A 23,077-nucleotide genomic window follows, 5' to 3' on the forward strand; every position below is an offset into this window, starting at 1 on the left:
CATCGGACATCTTTCGGGGTTTTTGCTTTTTTGGCTTGGCGCCAGGTCTGATGTCGAGTCGATGTTCAACTATGTCTCTGCTGACTCCCCGAAGGTCACTTGCTGACCATGCAAACACATCTTTGTTCTTGTTCAGGAAGTCGAGTAGTTCTTTTTCTTCTTCTTTGGATAGTGTTGCACTTATCGTTACAACCTTATCCGGAAGATGCTTGTCAAGGGGTACTCTTTTGACCTCGCACCCTTCGTCGAAGGTTACTTTCTGTTTGCTAATCTTCCCGAAGGTTGCTGTCATTTGAGCTTCGAGGACATGTACGTTTCTCTGCCCCGGGGCTACCCCTCGCTCAATGTCTCTGGCGAGCTGCTGATTGCCACGCACGGTGATGATGCCCCTTGATGCCGGCATTTTCATGCAAAGGTACAGTTGGTGAACGACTGCTTCGAATTTGTTAATTAGTGCTCGGCTGAAGATGGCGAGGTAGGGGTAGTTCATTTCGACAAAATCGAAGGTGATATGTTCTGTTCTTGGGTTGGTGGTGTCACCGAAGGATACAGGGAGTGAAATTTTTCCGAGGGCTTCGACCCTTTTCCCTCCGAATCCAATTAGGGGGATTTCGGCTGATTGGAGAAGGTTTCTATCTATGTTCATTATGTCGAAGGTGCTTGAGAAGATGATGTCTGCGGAGCTGCCAGTGTCGACTAGTATTTTTCCGATGGTCCAGCCTTGAATATTAGCTTCGATGACCATTGCATCAGTGTGCGGGTAGCTGTTGAGGCTCATGTCCTCCTCTGAGAAAGTTATCGGCATGTGAGACCAAGGTGTTTTCTTTGTCGGGCCATCAACTAGGATGTTGTTGACTTGTCTGAAATAGTCTCTGCGTTGCCGCTTGTTTTGAAATCCGAGGGTGGAACCTCTGGATATGGGCATGATCATGCCGAAGGATGGCAGTGCAGATGTTTGCGAGGTTTGGGAGCTTTGTGGCTCTTGCTTTGGGGGTGGGCCTGGAGGAGGTGGAGGTAGTTCTTCCTGGGCCTGCTGTTGGCTCGGAGGTGGGGGTAGTGAGAGTGGTTTGGGGTAAGTTGGTGGCTGAGGTGGCCAATTATTTTGGTATGGGTTGTAGGTGAAGGCGGGCGTAGGTTGGAAGGTTGGATTGTATAGTGCTGGTGCTGGCGGGAACGACGGCGCCGAAGGTTCTGACCATGCAGTGTGGCTGACCAGTTTTGCCTTTTTCTCTTCTTGCATTTGCTCAAGTATTCTCTTTTTTTCTGGGCAAAAGTTGGTTGTATGATCTGACTCATTTCCATGGAAATGACAGAAGAACTTTTCAGGTCCGTGCGAAGCTCCGCGACCTTTTCCACGACCACGCCCACGGCCTCAGCCTCTGTGTCTTGGATGACTCTGGTCTTGGTTGTTATGTTGACCCTCGGGAGACTTATTTGTGGGAGTCATGAATGGGTCATGCTCTTGTTCGGGGCTGGTTTCTTGCGAAGGTTCCACGGGGAACACGAACTGTGGGTTTTTGTTCTGATAGTTCCAATTTTGTTTTTTAGCTTGTCTCATTATCCTTCATTGTTCGACCCTCTGTCTGTGGTCTGCATCTGACCTGGCGTACTTTTCTGCTTCCGTATATAGGTCGCTGAGTGTTCTGGGTGGCTCCCTAGACATATGCGAGGCTAGCTGTCCGGGTAGTAAGCCGGCGATGCACTTGGCGATTGCATCTTTTTTCGGGAAATTTGGGATCAGAGCTTTCTTCTGGATGAACCTACGAAAGTAATCATAGAGGGGTTCTTTGTCTCCTTGGAGACACTGAAAGTTTTCTATGGTGTTCGGGTCGAGTCGCCCGAAGCCTTGGAAATCTTGCCTGAGCCTCGCCTTTAGCTGAGGCCAGCTTGTGATGGAGCCCGAGGGTTGGTGAGAGTATCAGTTTGCTACTGGACCTTCGCAGGCCATGATGAAGGATTTTGCCATAATAGGGCCATCGCCGCCAGCCGAGGCTATGGTAGCTTCGTAGGCCATGATGAATTGAGTTGGGTCTTCCGAGCCGTTGTATCTGGGGAGCTGCGTTGGCTTGTAGCCCAGTGGCCATGGTGTGTGCTGCAAGGCTGCAGAGAGTGGCGAGTTAGGGTCATATGTGCCAGCCGAAGGTGGGACGTAGTGGTCTTGGAGGGTATGGATGGTTCGGATGCTGTGGATCTCATTCTGATGGGGGGCCCAGCGGAGGTTGTTGTTCATGATTGGTCTGAGTGTTCATGCATTCTTGCTGCATTATGTCAATTTCTACTTGCATGGCTGCTACTTTGCGCTTGGCCTCAGCCAGTTGGTTTGCTCGATTCAGCGCGTTTTGCTGGGTAGCCAGCTGCTTGGCGAGGATATCTTTCTGTTTTTCCAGGGCCTGAAACTGGAGGCTCACGACGGTGAGCTCATCTTGGTTGGACCCCGAAGGATCTATAACTTCGGGAGTTCCGTTGGGTGGTTGGTTGCCTTGTGGTGGGGGTTGTGTGGAAAGGTGTTCTGGGGAGGTTCGGGAATCATTTTGGGTGTTGTCCATGGGGGGTCTGTGGTTTTCCTCTTTGTTTGGGCCATCGAAGGTTGGTTTTCGAGCTGGGAACACGGTGGGCGCCCTTGTTGGGTCCTTGCCTTCCTTATGACCCAATCAAAATGCATACACGAAGGTAGAACAGAGAAGAGTGGCAGAATTTCGCCCTCATACATGCACGTGTCCAGGACAGATTGGTTAGGGGGTATTTATACCCCTAATCTTTGTTACATAATGACCATAATGTCCCTACCTGCCCGGAATATTCTACGAATATTCCGGGCCGTAGGTCATTTCATACAGGTTGGAGTGTACAAATTGTCTACCCTATCCGATTCGTAATCGAGACGCTACTCCGAAGGTTCGAGGTAACCTTCGGATCAGCGGTTGACCTTCATTCGCCTTCCTGGACCTTCGATGTCTCCCGGGGACCTTCGGCGGACGGGATCACCTTCGGGCTCTGGTAACCTTCGGCTTCTTTTGGAGACCTTCGGACGCGTTGTCTGACCTTCGGGGTAAAAGGTAACCTCCGGTCTTCAGCGACCTTTAGGACCTTCGGCTCCCGTTATCCAGCTTCGGGCAACCTCCGTTATCCGAGACGGTGACCCCCAACACTATCTGTTTATATTCAGTCTGTTTTCAGCTTAAAATTTTGTTGACAGTCCGTGGGGCTTCAGCTTAAATATTTAAGATATTTTCCTGGATTTGTTTTGATGTCCTGATTAGAGGGGATATAACTTCAGCACACGCCTCATTGACCAAGGAGAGTGAGAATAAATTACATGTTCAGTATTGTCAAATGACTGAATACAGTTTAGACCTGCCTCAGACTATTAATCCTGAAAGGAACAGCTCTTTATCTATGGAGGAGCCCAAATCAATAACCATTGACGGCCACAAAGTTTCATGGCGGACAAATTAAAGACCGGAACTGTAAATCACTAATAGAAGTGATATTGATGCTGATGAATTCATGTCGCAAACTCGCAATCCTCTCCACTATTGGAACTTGGAAGGTTGTACACGCGATAACAATAGCTAGGAAGGTGCATTGACGTTAACTCTTTCAGTTTCGCCTTTTGTCGACATGAAAATGGGAATTTTTTTTAAAGCCAACCGCTAAAAAAGGGCTCCATTGTAAAGCCAACCAAGCAGTAACCCCTACTCAGATTATCTTTAGCAGTACTTGAGTCTTGAAACCGTGTATAATTTTCCCACCTGAACCGTTGAGATAATTCATGCTTTGTGGAAACAGAGTATTTAATTTTATGGATTCGGTTCAAATTTGTATCAAAGTCGCAGATTTAAGCCAAAATGTCCTATTCTGAAGAAAAAAACTAGACCTGCGGGGGAGACCGCCCCCACGGGGCATTACACTAATAAGGAAACATTCTTACAGGTCTAGAAAATCCTCGAATCCCCGAATCCCTACCCACCCGAACATAGTGATCCGGTACATGTGAGAAAGGTCGGACTCCAACTATGCTTTGGACATGGGACAAACAAGGGTATTTTTTTTGAAACGCGCAGATAAACTGCGCCACCTCAGGCCAAGAAATCCCCTCCCGTGGGAGTCGAACTCTGGCCGTCAGGGTGCCTAGCGCACAGCCAGACCAACCCATATTTTGATGGGTGAGATGACACTGGCAAATAGTGACAATCATTATAATTCAGCTTATGTTTATATAGATACAAAGTTTTTGAACCAATCTATTGTAATCTAATCTCTACTATTTCTAAAGCAAACAATGTTTCATTGGTCTGTTAATTGGAATCCTAATCAGAAATGGATAAATCAATCGTATCGGAATCCTAATTGAAATCCGGATAAATTAATTGGAATTCTAATCAGAACTCGGACTATATATGAATGCCTCCCATGATCACGACATGGTCTGTATAGGAAATGAAAGAGTATAAAATTAGTGGTGTGAAAGAGTATAAATTAGTGGTATTATGTAGATCTATTATATTATTCGTGGTAATGCATAGACGTTATGCTAGTAATTTCCAAATTCCAAAAACACTCATGTTAGGACAGTAAAATAAAGGAGAAAATTATTTGCAACCATGGGGAAGCAACAGTCCCCGAAATAACTGAATCCCTCGGACTCTGAACTGAAGGCTTAAGCCGCTTATTGTTCCTCCCTGTTACCCGTCCCATCCTCCAAGACTTCAGCAAAGTCCCATCCTCCAAGACTTCAGCAAAGTGACAAACAAGGGCAATCATAGGTGCTCCACACAGCGAAGCAAGGAGCAGCCGCCATGGACACAGACATGGAGAGGAAGGTAGCGGCGGAGAAGGAGATGAGAGAGTGGTGCGTCGCGCTCCCCAAGGTGGAGCTCCACGCCCACCTCAACGGCTCCGTCCGCAATTCCACCCTCCTGTCAGTGTACTCCGCTCCGCCCCCACTCCTGGTTCTTGATTTATGGCCATCGGTATCTCCAGTTTCTTGAATCGACGCTATCACGCTAGATTAGCGCAGTTCAAGTCTGGAATCTGGACCGCTATTTGTGCAGTATTTGGTCCACGATAATGATTTTGTGACACATGTTTGGGAAAGGAACTCGTTTGGAAATTGGTGGTTCAAATCTGATTTTTGTTATCGAGAGAACAAATCTGATTTTGGCGCATAAATCTGGACTTAATCTGGATTGTAAATTGTGAGGTCGTAAAGAACTGCACTTTTAGTAAGTATCGGTCACCTCTTAATGAAAAACGTGCCAACATACGGTCGCGAGAAAAAAAGTAAGTATCAGTCAGGTACTCAGGTAGTAGGAACAGGGTATGTGCAAGTAGTAGTGCAAGCATGTGGATTCATGGTATTATGTTAGTGTGAATGCTCATCCAGGTGAGAATCTTTACCTTTTTTGATTAAATTTGTAATGGAGCTTCCGTTCCACAAATTGCAAACGATTTGCGTCTGTGAAAATGACCTTACTACTAATTAGAGCTGCTGGGAGATAAGGTCTGTAATTTATCTCTTATTTGCGTCAAGAAAATGCGTCATATGTTGCTTGGTTGGTTAGTTCATCTAGACATTGTACGTTTGGTTCAGAGATGTTCTGTTTCCCTTTATTTTATATCTTCAACAATATGCTCATATCCTTTAGTGACTGGCCATGCTAGTTCACTTGTTAACACTTCCGTTTGAACATATAGTTCTAGGCTCTTGCTCTTTAGTTGGTCTAAACCAGATGCACATGCTGATCTGATAATTACTTGCAGTCAGAACAATAACCAAGGCCTCAAATAGTACCAACATGCTATAGTAGTTTTTGCATTAATTTCATAGCCATATGTGTTAATCTGATGGATGCTCCCTAGTAGCTATATAAACCACCTATGCTTTACGGATTCAGTTATAAGTTTGTACAGTTAAGACTCATTACCAATTTTACTACAATGACTTGAGATGCATACACTGCTTATATATCATTTAAATCTGTGTCCAGACGTTCTTATCCTTTTTTGAACAGGGAACTTGCAAAACAGCTAGGAGACAAAGGAGTCATTGTCTTCGAAGATGTTAAGGATGTGATCATGAAGGGTAAGTCAAAGACCCCCTTGATTTTTACAGATGCAGTTACTTACTATAAATCAGATCAAAAGATATCATTAGTCAAATTTGTGAGAATCACGTCTCAAAAAGTTTTAAATGCTGGTATGTAAATTTGCTTTACTTTTTCATGATTTTTGAGGATATTAAACACTGGCATTTGAAATGCTTAAACAGATGGTAGATCTCTCCCAGAGTGTTTCAAGCTTTTTGATTTGTTTCATATACTTACAACGGACCATGATACAGTAACAAGGATCGCTATGGAGGTATATCTGTCATTACAATTAGAAGGTTGCATTTTTAATACCGTAAATTTGCTCAGTTCATTGACTGAGGAAAAATTAACAGGTTGTGGAAGATTTTGCTGCAGAGAATGTTGTGTATTTGGAAATAAGAACAACACCTAAGGTGCTGCTTTTGAATATTTGTTGCATATTGCTTTACAGTTTTGTGAGTCTACGCAGCAAGAATGTGGCTAGTTATGTGTTGTTCTTTTTCTCACATATCATGTAGAACAATGAAGCCAAAGGGATGACCAAGCGATCTTACATGAATGCTGTTATTAAAGGTTTAAAAGCAGTTGATGCAGTTGATGTTGTTTTATTTGATTCTAAGTCAAGAACAAATGACACATTAACTTGCACACCTACAATTGGGTTGGATGGTGACATAAAGAAAAGGAGGATATATGTCAGGCTCCTTCTTAGTATTGATCGCCGCGAAACAACTTCGGCTGCATTGGATACCGTATGTTAAGATTTTCCACGCCAATTGATGCTCTGACAAACATAGGCACAAATTGAGAATCTACACAAATTGTTTCTTTCCCTTTGGCAGGTTAATTTGGCCCTGGAAATGAAGGACCAAGGTGTTGTTGGTATCGATCTTTCTGGCAATCCAGTTGTGGGGGAATGGTAAAAAATACATAATATCTGGCTTAAAGTAGGTCAAAACATGCTAAATATTTATGTGCTAACATTCCTTGGCATTTGCAATAATTATGAAGGGAAACATACTTGCCTGCCCTACAACATGCTAAAGAGCTTGGAATCCCCATTACGCTTCACTGTGGAGAGGTCTGGAAATACATGTCGACAACTTCCAAACCATTCTTTCCTTGACCTTTATGTTCTCGCAGCTACATTTGTGAAATATTTCCCTACATTATTTGACCAATGAAGTAAAACTTAGTGACAATAGGTAGCAAACAGGAAGGAGATTCAAGCAATGCTGGATTTCTGCCCTCAGAGGCTGGGGCATGTATGCTGTCTGAATGATGCAGAATGGAAGAAGCTCAAGTCTTTGATGATTCCAGTAAACTTCTTTCTACCCATTTCATATCTGTACTCAATTAGGAACGACAATGACTTGTATGTTTAACTCCAAGATAAAATGCAGGTTGAGATATGTTTAACATCAAATGTTATGACAGGAGGTGCTCCTTCTCTAGAGCTTCATCACTTTGGTTAGTCCCTAAAATAATACAAACTCAAAATTCATGCCAAGAATCGTCATCATCTCGGTACTTACATTTGATTATACTGAATTTGTGCAGCTGACCTCTATAATGCAAAGCACCCTCTATCCTTGTGCACAGATGACTGTGGCCTGTTTTCAACAAGCCTCTCAAATGAGTATTACCTCGTTGCAGCTACTTTTGGTACGCTCTCTTCTATAATGAAGTAAATTTAGAAGTAGTGGATCTATTTCTAATCCTGACCTGACCTGCATGCTTTCAATAGGTCTCAGCAAGCCTGATCTGTTTCACCTAGCTCAGGAAGCAGTGCAGTTTATTTTTGCTGATGAAAATGTGAAGATGTCTCTGAAGGAGGTGTTCAAGCATGCCGAGAAGAGATTGACAATGTTGTCTGATATTGGCATGTTGTCTGATATTGGCGTGCCAAACTGATGTGTGTGTCTCTTAGATCAGTATGAACCCAATTGTGTGATATATGCAAAAAATGTATAGGCGTGTTATTTCTCGTTTATGTATGGATTATGTATTTTTTTCAAGGTTAAGAAGAAATACAGTCGAAGAGGTAATCAGCATCAAGATGTGGCACAAAATACTATGGAGAAGGGGGTGGAAGGAGCTGAGAAGTTGGTTTGCCCCTAAAGATGACCCAGCTCAAGAATTTGAGTGTTATGTGCCAGCTTATGTGTGTCTAGCTGTTTTAGGATTTGTCTCCTATCCTCTCTAGCTACCCTGCTGGCCTGCTCAAAAGAAAATTGGCCCGATTGTATGTTTTTTATTCACTTGGAGGAATATCAGTTTTCTTCTGCACTGTCCTTCTGATTGAAATAGTGGTTTGGCAGCCTAAAACAAAAGCACAACTGATCATATCGATCTGTGCCTTTGCTGTGGCCGTAGCTGTTGCATTGTGACTACTCATGCCACCTATGGCTTTTGTTGCCAGTAGGACGAAGCTGAAGCCATGAAAGGCTGGCACCTTGCTTCAACTGACACAAGGCTGAAAATATTCTCTTTTCATGCTCCATAATGCTAAGCATTTTCAGTTTGATAATATTTAGCTGTTATTACTGCAAGCCATCCTTGAATGCTTCTCTCTGTTAAATGATATAGCAGTGCTCCTGCAAGTTCTTCAAAAGGAAAAATTCTTGAGAAGTAGAGGAAGATCCACTGATACAACGACTGCTCAAGGGAATCAATCAATGCAGTCACGGCTAGATGCTTGGCGATCGAGCAGCAAGGACGGCGTCACAGTTGAGCACCACAGTTCCGGACGTCGGCTCCTCCACACCGACCTGCCGTCGCTGGCACCACAGTTGAGGACCCCACCTCCGCCGACCGCCGCCGCGCGCGGCCCCCCTCCTCTTCGGCTCCTCCACACCGACCTGCCGTCGCATCTGGGTGTTGCACGTTCCACCGGCCACCGCGCGGCGCGCCGTCCTCTGTATTTTTTTTCCCAATCGGGAGCTAGGAGCACAACGATGATCGTCTGCGCCACCCGCGGTCGTCGGCTCGTCGCGCCTGGCCTAACGCGCGCGGGCGGCGCAGCTCGAACGGTGCAGGGCCGCTGGTGTAGGCGCCGCCGCCAGCGGTTCCGGACGCCTTGGATCCTCTTCCTGGCTTCCCTCGCCGCCTCCCAGCTCACTGGCAGGAAGCGATGGCCGGCGTACCCCGAGTCGCCGCGACCATGTCGGGCGGACGCTATTTGGTTTACCGTCCGGGGGTGGACGGTATTTCATTTACCGTCCACCCCGTGGGTAGCTGGCTGCCGTTCATTCCTTAATCAACAGTCGAGATTCAGCTCGGGAACGAGCCATCCAGTCGCGGCTCGTGCTCGCTCGGCTGTCGGCTCCGATGGCTCGATTACGCTGGCGTCGGCGTCGCTACCCGACACGGAAGTCGCCGCCGACATCGCCGAGGACCCGAGATAGACGGCTGACGGCCGAACCCACAGTCGCACTCTCGCAGGTCTGGTCTGCTCTGCATGCTCGATCTGGGCGCGAGGTGGTGCCGCCGAGCTGAATTCTGATCGAGGTCTTGCAAGCTGACCGCGCGCGCCGGCGAGGTTCAAGGAGCAGCCATGGCTATGGCTGCAGCGCGCGCCGGGGCACCGTCGGATCTGCCGCTTCATCATGTTGTACACTGTGACGCCGTGCCTGAGCCACGCCGGCCTTCCTGCCCCGCGATGATTCAAAGAAAAATATGGTCGCAGATTACTTGTGCCATTCATGCTTACTAGCCTCTGCATGGTCGAACAATGCTGCCAGATGGACGCGCGAGGTTTTAGCTTGAGTGCTTTCAGCGGTTTAAAACAAATCATTCATGTAAGCACGAGGGAGAGAGACGCTAGAGCAATTGGTGTGGATGTGAATTGTGGGCTTGGAACGGAAGGCATTGCTGCCGCTGCGTCAAACAGACCACAGCTCTGGACGGCCGGCTCCCCCGACGCCACGGCCTCCTTCCTCTCCCGCAACGATTCGCTCGACGTCCTAGACCGACCAACCAATGCGACCCAGGTGGAAGAGGTGCCTAGGTGGCTTGGGTCGCGGAGGTGCTCTTTGGATCGCGGTCGTGCTCGGAGTCAATCGGCGAGCTCGCGCGCGCCGGCGGGAGCGACACTGCTCGCACGGCATGGGGCGCGGGGCGCCTTCTGTGGGTGCTGCCGCCGCAGCCCGCAAACGGGGTTCCAGGGTCCTTCGTCTCCTCGCCCTGTCTTCCCCGCCTCGTCTCCCAGCTCACCGGCGGGCTAGCAGTGGCCGCCGTACGCCGATCGCCGCGACCATATAGATACAGGGCGGTCGGCATTTCGTTTACCGTCCAGGGTGGACGGTATTTCATTTACCGTCCGCCCCCTGGCTACCTGAGAACCGTTCGATCCTTGCGCAACGGTTGAGATTCAGCGAGGATACCCGATACGGACGTGCCGTCCTGTCGCGGCTCGCGCTCCCTCGGCTGTCGGCGTCGGCGTCGCTGCCCCATACGGACGCGACGGCAGCGGCGCGCCGTGGCCGCCCTGGACGTCCCCGCCGACTCGCCGAGGCAGACGGCTGGCCGCCAAACCCGTGCCGCCGGAACTCTGAACGAGGGCGAAACGGTGCCCGGCGCCCGCCATCTGAACTCTGAATCTCTGAGGCTCTGAGCAAAGTTTCGCAAACAGAGCGCACCGGCGGCGACGTTCCGTTTCACCCAAGGAGCCGACATGGCTGCCGTGCGAGCCGGCCGGGGCTCCATCGGATCTGCCGCTTCGCCACGTTGGTGCCCAGCGTGGTTTCCAAGTGTGCCGCGACGCCGGGCATGAGCCATGCCGGCCTTCATGCTCGCGCGCCGCGCACCTTCGTGATCTCGCTGGCAACGGCGAACGGTGAGAGCGCGCTGACTCTTATTTTGTGGACACTGAAGCCAGGCCCAACGATGTGAGAGCTTTGCAACGAACTAGAGGGCCATTGATCATTTCTTTTTCTTCTTGCAAGCTAATGCCTTTTTTCTTTCGGAAATTCTGCTGATTTGTTAATATAAAAAGTTATTTGCACACCATCACGTGTTGGTTGCTGACAAATATTGTTAGTTATTAGATTAGACAGTCGAAGTGTTCACCTTCACCAGATAGTATGGTAGTGTAAGTTTATGATGCTTGTCGCCTGCACATATGGAATCGCATTCACAAACTGAAGCAAAGAATAAGAATGAGCTGCAATGGAAAAGGATGAAAGAGCATGTCTGAAGTCCTGAACTCAATATAGGCGCTCGCAGAGATCTACCGGACCGCAAGTTGGTGCAGTGGTTGAGAACTATAATAGCAGAGCTTGAAAGGATAAAAAACAGAAAAATCTCATCGAATTCCTCAAAAAAAGAAAAAGGCTAAATCAGTTGGTTTTCTTTGACGAATCATCCTCTGAAGATGTAGCGTCGTTGCTACTATTATCTTTGTTGCTCTCACTGTTGTTTTCAAGGTTAGGAACTACAGCTGTAGAGGGTTCCACATGGGCCAGCCGAGCTGCGCCTATGACTTGCTCCGGGAGCTCCTCATATGTGTTAGCCTGAAGGTACGAGTAATAGCAGATAAACAGCCAAAAGTGAGATCCTCACATACATTGACCGACAAGCCTCCGGTTCTCTCATAGGGAAGGAAGCATTTTTTATCCCAACGAGAATCTAGTAATGAGCTATCCTTAACAAGATTGGATTGCATTCGCAATCTTAGGAGAGAAAAAAAAAACATCAAGGTCATGTAGAAAAAGTCTGTCAGGTCGAAAAAGGGCCGCCAACCTGTATTAGGAAAGCCATATCAACTACTAATGTTGTGACAACACCAAATACCAAGCCCAAAACTCCATTTGCTACTGCAGAAGAACCAATGTCGACATCCACCTGCCAAAAACAACACCCTGAGATGCATTGCCTTTTGGATATGACCAAACACAGCACCCCGCACTTAATATTTTTAAGCAAAACAAGGATGAAAACATAAGCGATGTACTAGACATATTTCAAGTATAACATTACTTGACTCACCTCCAAATACCCAGGACCTCGTACGTAGCTACAATCCACAGCCTTTCCCAGCAAACAAGGGGTGCTGCCAACACTCTGCCGCACTATCCAAGAACCCTGAAGATTTTTCATTTTCCATTTTTAAGGCAAAATGAAGTCGAGGAATACAAAAAATATCAACATAGCTGCTGTATGAGAAAAGACCTTAGGAACAGATGGTATAAGCTTTAGTCTGCTATTGCGGAAGTCATCATCGCCATCAAAGAAACGCTGCAGTAATGATCCTTTTTTCAAGGAACTCGTGACGAAATACATGACTAAGCTGTAATGAGTTGATCCGGGAATCTACAAGAGGATACATTCACAAAAAAGAATTCAAATGGATAAATAATTTAAAGACTGAGAACAGTTCTTACGATATTACCGATTTACCTGCAAGTTGACAACAAATGTATGCATCCCTTTGTCAGCAGCAACCTATAAAATAAGTAAAACAAAGAGCCATGTAAATAAGGAAAGGTTTTTGTGTTTTTCCTCTGATAACAGCAATGGTATCTATTATTGATAAATTATTTTGTAGTTGGATCATGATTATTAGTGAAATGGTATAAAATTGAAGTTATAAAGTAACATGAGCAATATAACAATAGGATAAGAAATTAGACCAGCTTTTTGGTTACCTGAGCAACACAATTTTTTTGCCTTCCAACATTATCCATGCGCTTGGTGTCCTTGAACCAATCAATGGCTGCAAGCTCCATGAGATAACTTGCAGCAGGTATCTGTAACTTGGATATTGGCATGTTAAGATTCTGTATATTATCTGATAAAACACAACCAATAAAATACAAACAGGAAGATTTAGACCTTCGATTTGTCATGTGGGAAGTTCTTGCTACGAACTTTGAAAAGCTTGCTGTCAGGTACTGTCCAACAGTTGCGGCTTTTCTCCTCCGGATCATGATGGAGAATCCCAGAAAAGCAAGATAAATCATTTTTTTCTGGAGGCTCATCTGTCATATGAGAAAGCTACTGCTGTTACAAAAATAAAAATAAAACACATGCCCTGGAACTTGACAACAACAGATATGAGAATGCAGGAATGTGGGAGAAAGTAGGAAACAAACCAATGTGTTTAGCTTCACCGTCAGATTTGTTAGGACCTTCCTGTAAATTGCATTGTTTTTCATCAAGGATTAGTATGAAGTAAGCAAAATGCAAAACGTGTACTAAGTTAAGCATTCATGGATTTTGGTTCATAGTTTGGTCTAGGACATTTGGCACCTCTATATCAGCTTCAGGAACCTGATAATCCTCGTCGTCATCTGATTCTTCATCAATTGTTCCCATGTTTTTATTTTCTGCACGTTCTTGATCTGCTGGTTTAGTCTTGGGGTCAACTTCATTAGGCTTTTCATCATCAGCCATGCTCTCCATTGCAGGAATCCTTGGAGTTATATGGATATCATCTGTTTGGGAAAAATATTCACGCAGCCCTGGGAGTAAGTGTAAATTAGAGCCATAAGAATGAATCGGTGGGACAATAGGACTGGGTGGTCAATTTAATAAACTTAATTCCTTCCCTCATACTAAACATGGAGTTGTTAATGTTTATAGCACAAGAAAAACAGTATTTCAGTACCGGAAACACAGTTCAGTATCTGCAGCAAAGAATGATACTGAAAGGAAGTAGAGTAATTCAGGAACCATCCCTTCAGGTCAATCTGCATAAGGTGCTGAACCTGAGTACGGGGTCTTCCATTGTGACTCTTCAGAGGACAAATCTTGAACCCTCCACCTGAACTAGTTGAAATTTCAGAGAAAGAAAAGAAATTGAAGCTGACATTTTTGTTTATCTGGAATGTCTAGTAAAGCTAGATGCAGGACTTATTATGGGCCCAAGGAAAATTACTTTCAATAAGAGCCCTCACATATCCTCGCTGCCGACTACAGTTTGGATGTTCTGTAGATCGAAATAGCACAACTGCATGTGTAAACACTGTCAGAAAGGAGTCACTAAAAAGAGTAAACGAGGCTTGGAAAAATTATAACTCAACAATTTACCATAGCTTCCATCATCGTTACGCCGCCAATACCGAACATAACACAGATCCCGAGGCCAGACGAACCTGCATGTTCATGTAGATGGAAATTTCGTTGAGAACAATCAGAGACAAAAGCTAATCATAAGAACTTGTCCATCTGTGAGAATTGTAGTTACCTTGTACACCAATGCAGCTGCAACCTATGATATAGTACTACGGTGTGACCATCAACCTCTTCAACTAAACTACCCTGGCGAAAGCTACAGTCCCACCTAAATAGAGAAGAAAGATCAGAGGTGAAATTAAATATTCGCATTATAGAAGCAGCAAGTCCAAGGACCATATGCTTACTCGTATCGTGTTGCATCCATGCTCATCATCAGCCCAAAAATGGCTTCACATGTGGCTTCCACTACTCCAACAGCTCTCATAGCTCGGCTACAGCTTCTTGCCTACATGTCATGAGGCAATGTGTAGTCATTTACTTCAGATTTTTCAGACTATCCAGTTTGTTTTTTGGCAAATGTAAAAATTTTTACAGCTGGAACGTACAAGGTATTCCACTTCTAGAAGTTCTTCAAAAATGCGCAACCCTGCCAATGAAAAACCAGTAAGCGACCCCAAGTTCAAACATCCTCCAAAGAAGGATGAACACCTAAGGAGACAAACACAGACTTGCCATTTTGGCATCGAAGTAGTCGCCAGTTCTTCTTAGAATAAAGTTGAGTGGGGTCATTCTGATTGGAAAGACCAAAATCAGCATCTTTGGTCCAATCATGTACTGAATCTGGGGGGCCTAGCAACAGAAATGGCATGGTGAAAATGTGTAACATGCAATGGATGTAAATTATGCAACTTAGTGTTCAGCTTCACATGGTAGATGGTACCATTCCCTATAGTTTTCCTGCGAGTTAAAGTTGGCCGTTCCTCTTCTTCTTCAGCTCTGCATCAGTAATAAGTTTCTAGCTGATTCAGTAAAACGCCTCACACACAAGGTACTCTTAAGAGATGGAATGGCACTTACGCACTGTCACGATCTGACAATGAAAACTGCCCTCCAAGATCCATATCGAAGTCCATTGTAGCGAATGCCTTATGGTTTTTAGCTGCAGGGTCCGGTTTCTGCAAAATGGGAGTGAATTGGTAGGTACTAAAGCAACTAAAATCTGTTCTTGAGTTGGGATGTTTTCTACAATAGAAAACGAGCTAAGATATTGCTGACTCGTATCCCATTTGCGCATCCATTAAGTTTGATAACGTTGCAAGTTTTCTGAAGACAGTGATCAACTGCCTCTGATGCAATGAACTATGGGATCTAAGAAGCTCATATCATATTCTAGCACTGTGGTCCACTATAAAAGAATTACTGCCTACTGTTTAATTACAAAAGTAATACAGTATCATCAACTTCTTAATCGATCTAAAGAATTTATCAAAATGGGCTATTGAAATCCAAGCTTTTCTCCAGACATATTTCATGTTTGCAGCAATTGTGTCATATCCTAAAAACGGGTTGCAGACAGACTGCACCTGATCAATGAGGAGCTCTATTTTCTTTTTCCAGATCAGTGCATCTTCAATATCGTGAGCGCCCATCTGTGAAATGAATTCGCTAGATAAATAAAAGAGGAGTGTGGTTCTGGTTAAGGATTGAAGCATTAGAACTGACCGTGATTTGATGCTCCTTTTCTTTCTGGTTATAAACACACAGGACATAAATCATCTGAAAATAAGAAAAAAGTCCAAAGGAGGGATGAGAATAAACAACATGAAAAGCAGATTGCTGAGTCACATCCCTACGCAACACTTAGTCAGATGCATTATATATGCAGATAATCCAAAAGCCTGTACCCACCCTGAAAAGAACATTTTGAAATTTCTCGCAGCATGTATAAATCTGGGCCGTTTCATATAATCAATTTTGAAGTGCTTAGAAAGGGAACAAACATGCATCTATGAAGGTTCTTGTGGCACGATGCAGTATCATCTATCCCGTACCCAAGAACATCACCGAATGACATTCAGATAAGCTAGGAAACAACATTGGAAAGCAAACTCACTTGCCCGTGATGAGTTTTGAGCCCTCTATCCTCCACCCTGCAATTCCCATCTATCAGCAGGGACTTGAGGGGAACCTGGATGCACATCCGCAAATTTATCGACCAAACTATTAAACATTACAAGTGGGGTGCTTTTGTGCTGATGCGATTAGGGTAGTAGAAAGCGTGGATGGGAAATCAATGCATAATTAATTGTTCTGTATAGTATCAGAAACAACAAGAACACAGATTAGAAAAGGTATATCTAAAAGCACGAACTTGATAATGAATTAATCTGCAATTTTGGAACATAATTAACTGGTACATTTTCAAAAACAAAATTATCATGCTCAACGGACCACCATTTCGTTTTAATTTGGAGAATGCGCTACCGCATTGTACCCAAAATAAAAACTGGTTAAGGAATCCGAACGAACCCTAGCTAGAAACTATGGAACTGCCGGCAATCGAGCATGAAATTAATGCGCACCATGTTATCCTTGGGCTTCTTCTTGTAGTAGGCGAGCAGCCTGCTCTCGAGCACGAAGTAGCGCGTGTGGAAGAAGGACCTGCCGATCTTACGGCGGCCGTAGCGCACCATCCAGCCCTCGTGGTGCACGGCCGCGGCCTCCCTAACGGCGGTCACCGCCTTGGACACCTCGGTGTTCTTGGCGGTGGCCGCGGCCGCAACGTCCTTCCAGGAGATGCCGGCCGACTTGGGGAGCTCCCCGCTCTTGGATGCCCTGGCCGCCGCGGCGTCCCGCCTCGACGCCGACGAGCTCAGCATGTTGGTTGGCACGCCAAGCATTTGGGGCCGATCGCGCGGCGATCGGGGAGGAGAGGGAAGCAAAGGGGGAGGAGGGAGCGGTTACAAGGGTGGCCGGGCGGGAGACGCGCAGTGGCTGTATTTGACATTGATTAAGCTTCTAAAGATAGAAAGCATCGTGTTTGGCATGCTGTTAGAAAGCACCATATATCTTATCATTGAACTAGACTTTGACAAGCTGCAATTGTTGGTGACAGAAGTTCGTCAGGGATTCAAAGTTTCAAACGGAGGAGGGAGCAAATCCCAAGCTTAAAAGGGAGTGGCTAGGGAGGCGATCAAACTGGCACTGGGCGGTGGCACCACCGCAACGACGCCGCGGGGGGATGGCAGGATCGGCGCCAGGGGAGAGCTGCAAAATGTAAATTGGAGTGAGCCAGTGAGGTGAGAAGAAAGGGGATGTCTACAGTAGAATGACAGAAAAGAAGGGACGGTTGTGGTTGGTCTGATTCTGAATGTAAGATGTATGAAAAGAAAAAAAACAGTAGGGTTAAGTCAAAAACTTGTGTTTCATGCTAGATGGAAAATACGTGTAAGACAGTACGCGATGAAAAATACGTGTAAAATTGTAATCGTTTTTCTTTTGTCTGAATAGTAAAGTCACACCTTCACGGTTGCTTTCACTGAAGCAAAACAAAGAAATAGAGTAAGAGGGTGGACTCTTGATACACAAATATACATAACTTCGGAACAAGCTTGTTCCCAATGGCGTGCAGACTAGAGAGTAAAAGTGTTACAGGACAGCAAACTTCCTTGATGTCAAAATCATTGTACATATATAGCAGTTAAAAAAGGTTAGGAGCTGTAGTTAGCACAAGTATAGGGAACAAATACAAAGGTTAACCATAAAAGGAAATTGCGTGAATGGCAAGATGCTCTCTTCCACTAGTATTGGAAAATTTGGCCAGTTAGTCTACAAATATGTCGATGGAACTGGTAGTCATCAGATGCCACTGATTTTTCTGAGAAGTAGAGTGACAGATGTCTTCTGCAATTCATCATTTGTACCATCCAGTAAGCATGTATCTTAGCCAGAAGCAGAATACGCAACATAGAGCCTGTCAGACATGAGGACGAGGGTTATTATACCAAAATAAAACTGCATGACAAATGTTCACATGGCTGTACATCACAATGCAGATATATGAAGGAGATTTGCAGCTGTTGCTTCAATAAATGGGCTGGAGAAAAGCACAAGTTCACTTGGAATTATTTTGTGTTGATGTTTCCCAGTATTGACACAAGAAAGCTAATTCCATGATGCGCTCATGCAAAAACATCAAGAAAAAGAACAGTGACAGCTTCCATGCTAAATTTTGGTGTATGGCAGCATGCCTCATATCTATTGTAAGCGCAACATATTAGACAACCCTGCTGATTTACATTGACGTTCATGCTGACAAGCTTCATCAAAGTTCTGACTCGACCAATGAATCTTGTGCCTAGTTCAACATAAGCATTTACTTAACTCTGTTCTTTCTTAAATTCTCAATCTGTAATAAAAGTTTCTCCTGTTCTGAATTCAGAATAAGAACTTTGCAAATGTAAATGATGACTTTTTTGCGGCATAAGCAAATAATCAACACAGTGGTAACTAGTTAATGAGATGTTTGGAAGTCAAGAAACAAAATCGCAACAAAGAGAGAAAATAGTCAGCACCAAAGGGCCTTTTCAGTTCACCTGAAAAATAAGGAGCCTTATGCAAAGGGCCTTCTCTGAGCACTTTCCAAATAATCTAAGGAATATGTTGACCAGATTTCCATCTTTGGTACCAGTCAACAAACCTGTTTGAGGATCAAACCTATGGATGGAAGCATAATTTAGAAACTTAATAAGAACTCAGGGCATAATATGTTATCTTCATGATTCCAGGTCAAAGCAACACAAAAAGTACCTTGGCAACCTATGCCTTGGGCAAGGAACAAAGTGAAAGAGCTGCAGAAAATAAGGACATAAATCCAAAGTGTAAGCATACCAAGCACCTAATCAGCTACCAATGGAGTCAGAACAAAGGAATAAGTTGAAAAGCATTATCCTGACCTGTGGGACCGAACACAAGAAATTAAGAACTTGAGGTAAAAAGAAGAGTAATAACGTCTCACTGCAAACTCAAGACGGTCATTGATCAGCTGCATAATAACAGGTAAAGTAAACTGTGTCTGTATGTGAATCTAGCATATGCTAATGCTACGATGTCAAGTAGACATGCATAAGAAATTTTGATGGCACAAGTTTGGTTTCAAAGTCAAGATAGCTTTTCAACCACACATATCCACCCTACGAAGGTTGGCGATAAAAAATGTGTACAAACTGGATGTCATATTGACAAAAGTTCTTCTGGATCTAATCCACTACACAACTTCAGACTCAATTTTAACTCGGAAAATAGGGTTCCAAAAGAAGAAGAAGAAAATCAGCTTTCCAAAAAGGGATAGTTTCCTTATTTTGCATTTGAGAAAACTGCACACTAATTTTCCTTAAGTGTGTTCATGCTATGTGGGGGTGCACATATGTCACTAACAGTAGCAAAAAAAGGAATTGTGCAAAAATGCAATATCAGGAAAGAAATTATTCTCTGTTAGATATATATGCACCTGGTTGTGTTTTCTGCTCTGAAGAGGGGTTTCTTTGCATATGTGTACACAAACCTTTAGTACATTAACCATGGGGACTATGGAATATAGAGTGGCTATTGTTAACACTACGCGCTTCACTAATTTAGTGCAGCACAATATTAGTTAAAAGCCAAGAAAGAAAGAAACATAGGGGAAATGCTTTATGCACATGCACCCAGAACAAGAAAGCAGTTGACACCAGAGTACAGAGTGCTAATTGCATCACTCCAAATCACAAACGGTCAGATGCGGAATATGCTGTCTGAGACTTGACTGATAAATAATATTTAAGTAGTGAAATTTGTGGGAGACAATTAAGGAATTTTTACCTGAAATGTCCCAGAATTCCTACCACAGCCAAAGCCATTCCAGCAAAGTAGGTGTACGTATCACCAACAAAAACAATAGAAGGATACCTGATGCATACATGTACAAATGATGTTTTTTCCGAAGAAAAGAAGGCAAAAAAGGAAATCTCTATTTAAACAGATCTAATGTGCTTCTGAAGGTCCTTACCAGTTAAAAGCCAGCAAAGCTAATGAAGTGGTTAGGAAAGGCAAGACAAGATAAATAGAGAATTCATGAGCTTGCTGAGTTTCAATGTCTGTAGAGGATCCTGTGCGCATTACATTATGTATCAAAACCTGGAAAGTGCCACACGTCATCAGATGAGTGGTATCCAAGATTTGTGTACTTCACATGGGAATATGTTTACCGCAGCAGATATAACAACTGTCTGCCCAACTTCGAGTCCATTTATCCCAGCATGTATATTTATTGAGTTTGTACAGAAGACTGCTAACAAGAGCATGAATATCTTGTAAAATAAACCTGCATGACAAAGGAAATGAAAGGTCAGTGTATAGAACAACTTCTGATTATAGAATCAGAATACAGAAACAGGATTCACCTACAGAGCTGAAATTGGAACAAGCTTCATAAGCAAAAGCAAATGAGTAATCATGCAATTGAGGAGTTTTTTGTAAGTAGTTCATGAAAACGAGCACTGAAGACAGATTATTATCTAGTATTCCTACCAATCAACATCCAGACACCTATGCCTGTAGATTTCCCCAATAATCTCCTGGTTGTATATAATAGTAAAAAAGAAGTGACGCGACCACCACATAGTATATATATATATATATATTATATATATATATATATATATATATATATATATATGGTTTCAACCTGTTTTCAGCTTTTGCAGTCACGCACATACCTAGCTCCAAAACTGTTAGCCCAACATAAGGAGTTAAAGGCTTTGGAATGATGATGGAAGTACCACCAGCATATGCCATCAACAAAGGAAGTGCTGCAATTGTGGGCAGCGCCAGTTTCCTGTTTCAATGTAGACAATTCCAAAATCAATCTATTGGCAACAGCAGTTGCACATCACTATTCAAGTGAACAGAAAAACTGTCAGACATGCAACATACACTCTCCATGGAATATCAAGAACATCATCAACAAATCCAAGAAGAATCATAAAACAGACTGATGCTAATGCTGCATTATATTCAACAAGCCACTGCAACAAGAAACAACAAAAGTAGCTGTCAAACATGTTTCAGGGCATAAGACATAGATCGTGAATGTAAAAAATATTACTAATCGCAGCATACAATGGAATCTTCTGCATAGTGAAACTGCTGAAATATAATTGCAGTAACCAAGTAGACAATCCCAACAACAAGACCTAGTGCCTCAGGCCTGCAAAACAAATACAACATTTAGGCAAACAAGAATGCCATTTAACTTATTATATTGTCAGATAGAAGTGCAAAAGCTTTTGCGTGAATGGTGCATACACCATATAGTGATATTATTCAACTTATCTATCGCGGCTGCAGTTGTTCAGTATGAATTTCTACACAGTTATCTAAAAATTGTAAGGTTATACATTTGATACCTGGTTAAAAGTGTCTACAACTGAGTGTACCACAACCACCTTAAGTCACATATGTGTACTAGAATTAGAATGTATCAGATTCGTTGAGGGAGAAAACATTAACAAGACATCACGCTTCTTCAAATAGCACTTTTTATCTATTTTTTTTCTAAATTAATGAAATCCAGAGAACCAAGGACATTTGCCAAGACAGACCAAGAATTTTGTTTGTACAAAACATAAGGAGATAAGGTAGTGCATGAACTGTAGACATAGGCATGTTAGCTAAAGGGAAGGTTGTTAGCAACCCTTGGCTATGTAACTGGGTTTATTAAGAGATTATATAATGTAAAAGAAAAACAAAAAATATTAAGGGCTCTTCAGTACATCAGTGAAGCTAGCCTGTTAGACATCCCAAATTAAGGCCTTAAGCTATTGATGAAGCTAGGGCTACTTGTATTAGAATTTATTTACTCCATAAACTTAAAAATTTCTTGAATACTAAATTCCTCAAAAGAAGAATTTCATATGATAACATCAAATCAAACTATAGTGATGAAGTGTAGCCCTTCAAGTAAGTTGGGGTTAGGGGTGAAAGTGGGACAGGAAATACCCGTACCGACCGATACCGTTTCCCCTATTATGATACCGTTTCCAATCATTTCCGTTTTAGAAAAAATATAAAAGTTATCATTTACAATTAAAATACAAAAGTCCATTAACTACCAAGAAGCAGCCTCACCTACCCCTCCAGGAAATTCCAACTTCGCCCGCCATCCCAAAGAGCAACCTCTAATTCAAAATTATGCATGTTTTCTTAAACAAACTCTCTTTTTGAAACACAATTTCCAAGTTATGCACAAGAACCAAACAGAACCAGCTAGCTTGGGTTGTTCGGTCATTGTAATTGACTTCAATCGAGCTGAAATCAAGTGTATTTACAGTACTGTTGCAACCAGATAAAGGTATTCCCTGAAGCACACTTGAATCGACTTAAATCTACTCCTAGAGGATTTGCATTTGCAAGAGGACATGTAAATGTGCTTGCGCACTCACACTTTAATTTCGCCCGTGGGCAAGCCCTTCTTGTTGATGTCGTAGCCGAACATCCGGCGGCGTAGGTGGTAGCGGGCCGCGACCGGGATGAGCTTGAGCACAATGAAGAAGCCACCGAGGCTCATGGCGCCACATTTGAGGATGGATCCCCGCAGATCAGCGTCCAGGGGGTAGTGCACGAACGCGAGGTACGAGAAGGGCGCGAGGAAGAGCACCACCGCCGCAGCGGCCACGCCCAGGTTCGGCGGCCGGAGAACCAGTTCCGCCGGCTCGCCTGGCGCCGCCGCCGCATCTGCCGGTGGCGGCTGCGAAGGCGTGGCCCCGGTAGCGGCCGCCGCAGGCCTGCGACGGGTGGACATGGGGTGGACGGACGGCGTGGAGGTTCGGTGAATTTGCTCCCGACGACGAGCTAGCCGCTCGAGGCCTCGCGGTGCGTGCGGCGGTGGCGGGCTAGTGTCTGGAGGTCGCCGCCGGCGGGCAACGAGGAGAAGGGTTTTATTAGAGCGGCCGTGGGGTGACGTGGAGCGCCTTCATTGGCTGCAGTCA

At 44.2% G+C, this 23,077-nt stretch overlaps 3 protein-coding genes across 6 annotated transcripts; 1 reads left to right on the forward strand and 2 right to left on the reverse strand.

The window, feature by feature from the left end:
- The first annotated feature begins 4,717 nt into the window (after window positions 1-4,717).
- On the forward strand, window positions 4,718-8,386 carry LOC120662087 (N6-mAMP deaminase-like). Of its 3 annotated transcripts, none has more exons than XM_039941179.1 (11): window positions 4,718-4,927; window positions 6,015-6,085; window positions 6,272-6,363; window positions 6,446-6,505; window positions 6,611-6,844; window positions 6,935-7,011; window positions 7,104-7,173; window positions 7,298-7,411; window positions 7,496-7,562; window positions 7,653-7,757; window positions 7,840-8,386. In XM_039941179.1, the coding sequence occupies exons 1-11, from the start codon at window positions 4,800-4,802 to the stop codon at window positions 8,004-8,006; spliced, it is 1,185 nt and encodes a 394-aa protein (XP_039797113.1). In that variant the 5' UTR covers window positions 4,718-4,799; the 3' UTR covers window positions 8,007-8,386. The 3 variants fall into 3 exon arrangements, with proteins under 3 accessions (XP_039797113.1, XP_039797114.1, XP_039797115.1); XM_039941180.1 differs by having other exon boundaries at window positions 4,718-4,921; XM_039941181.1 differs by having other exon boundaries at window positions 4,718-4,921; window positions 6,031-6,085.
- Window positions 8,387-11,275: 2,889 nt separating this feature from the next.
- Window positions 11,276-17,506, reverse strand: LOC120662088 (protein ENHANCED DISEASE RESISTANCE 2-like). 2 transcript variants are annotated; one of them, XM_039941183.1, is made up of 22 exons: window positions 16,634-17,506; window positions 16,165-16,239; window positions 15,774-15,827; window positions 15,635-15,700; window positions 15,129-15,226; window positions 14,992-15,047; window positions 14,784-14,900; window positions 14,657-14,697; window positions 14,456-14,556; window positions 14,281-14,376; window positions 14,124-14,188; window positions 13,972-14,043; window positions 13,702-13,857; window positions 13,344-13,528; window positions 13,187-13,226; window positions 12,927-13,072; window positions 12,740-12,841; window positions 12,492-12,536; window positions 12,264-12,404; window positions 12,081-12,176; window positions 11,835-11,936; window positions 11,276-11,605 (listed from the first exon to the last, which is right to left on the reverse strand). In XM_039941183.1, the coding sequence occupies exons 1-22, from the start codon at window positions 16,949-16,951 to the stop codon at window positions 11,432-11,434; spliced, it is 2,346 nt and encodes a 781-aa protein (XP_039797117.1). In that variant the 5' UTR covers window positions 16,952-17,506; the 3' UTR covers window positions 11,276-11,431. The 2 variants fall into 2 exon arrangements, with proteins under 2 accessions (XP_039797117.1, XP_039797116.1); XM_039941182.1 differs by having other exon boundaries at window positions 13,344-13,555.
- Window positions 17,507-17,640: 134 nt separating this feature from the next.
- On the reverse strand, window positions 17,641-23,065 carry LOC120662089 (UDP-N-acetylglucosamine--dolichyl-phosphate N-acetylglucosaminephosphotransferase-like). The gene is made up of 11 exons (XM_039941184.1): window positions 22,532-23,065; window positions 21,210-21,297; window positions 21,024-21,115; window positions 20,807-20,925; window positions 20,297-20,412; window positions 20,098-20,225; window positions 19,911-19,997; window positions 19,007-19,067; window positions 18,861-18,901; window positions 18,647-18,767; window positions 17,641-18,024 (listed from the first exon to the last, which is right to left on the reverse strand). Exons 1-11 carry the CDS (start codon window positions 22,888-22,890, stop codon window positions 17,965-17,967), a joined length of 1,272 nt encoding a protein of 423 aa, XP_039797118.1. The 5' UTR covers window positions 22,891-23,065; the 3' UTR covers window positions 17,641-17,964.
- Window positions 23,066-23,077: the final 12 nt, after the last annotated feature.

The sequence above is a fragment of the Panicum virgatum genome, chromosome 2N, assembly GCF_016808335.1.
Source record: "Panicum virgatum strain AP13 chromosome 2N, P.virgatum_v5, whole genome shotgun sequence".
NCBI lineage: Eukaryota > Viridiplantae > Streptophyta > Magnoliopsida > Poales > Poaceae > Panicum > Panicum virgatum.

Bases quoted from the DNA above. Each gene is read 5' to 3' on its own strand.
- LOC120662087 (XM_039941179.1), top strand. From the start codon at position 4,800: ATGGACACAGACATGGAGAGGAAGGTAGCGGCGGAGAAGGAGATGAGA. The intron at 7,412-7,495 runs GTAAACTTCTTT...GATAAAATGCAG, and splicing joins TCAAGTCTTTGATGATTCCA to GTTGAGATATGTTTAACATC. The intron at 7,758-7,839 runs GTACGCTCTCTT...TGCTTTCAATAG, and splicing joins CCTCGTTGCAGCTACTTTTG to GTCTCAGCAAGCCTGATCTG.
- LOC120662088 (XM_039941182.1), bottom strand. From the start codon at position 16,951: ATGCTTGGCGTGCCAACCAACATGCTGAGCTCGTCGGCGTCGAGGCGG. The intron at 15,828-16,164 runs GTGAGTTTGCTT...TCTTATTTTCAG, and splicing joins TCAAAACTCATCACGGGCAA to ATGATTTATGTCCTGTGTGT. The intron at 11,606-11,834 runs GTTGGCGGCCCT...TCGTACCTTCAG, and splicing joins ATATGGCTTTCCTAATACAG to GCTAACACATATGAGGAGCT.
- LOC120662089 (XM_039941184.1), bottom strand. From the start codon at position 22,890: ATGTCCACCCGTCGCAGGCCTGCGGCGGCCGCTACCGGGGCCACGCCT. The intron at 21,116-21,209 runs GTATGCTGCGAT...TTCTTGTTGCAG, and splicing joins ACTATGCAGAAGATTCCATT to TGGCTTGTTGAATATAATGC. The intron at 19,998-20,097 runs GTAAGGACCTTC...TGTATGCATCAG, and splicing joins GCTTTGCTGGCTTTTAACTG to GTATCCTTCTATTGTTTTTG.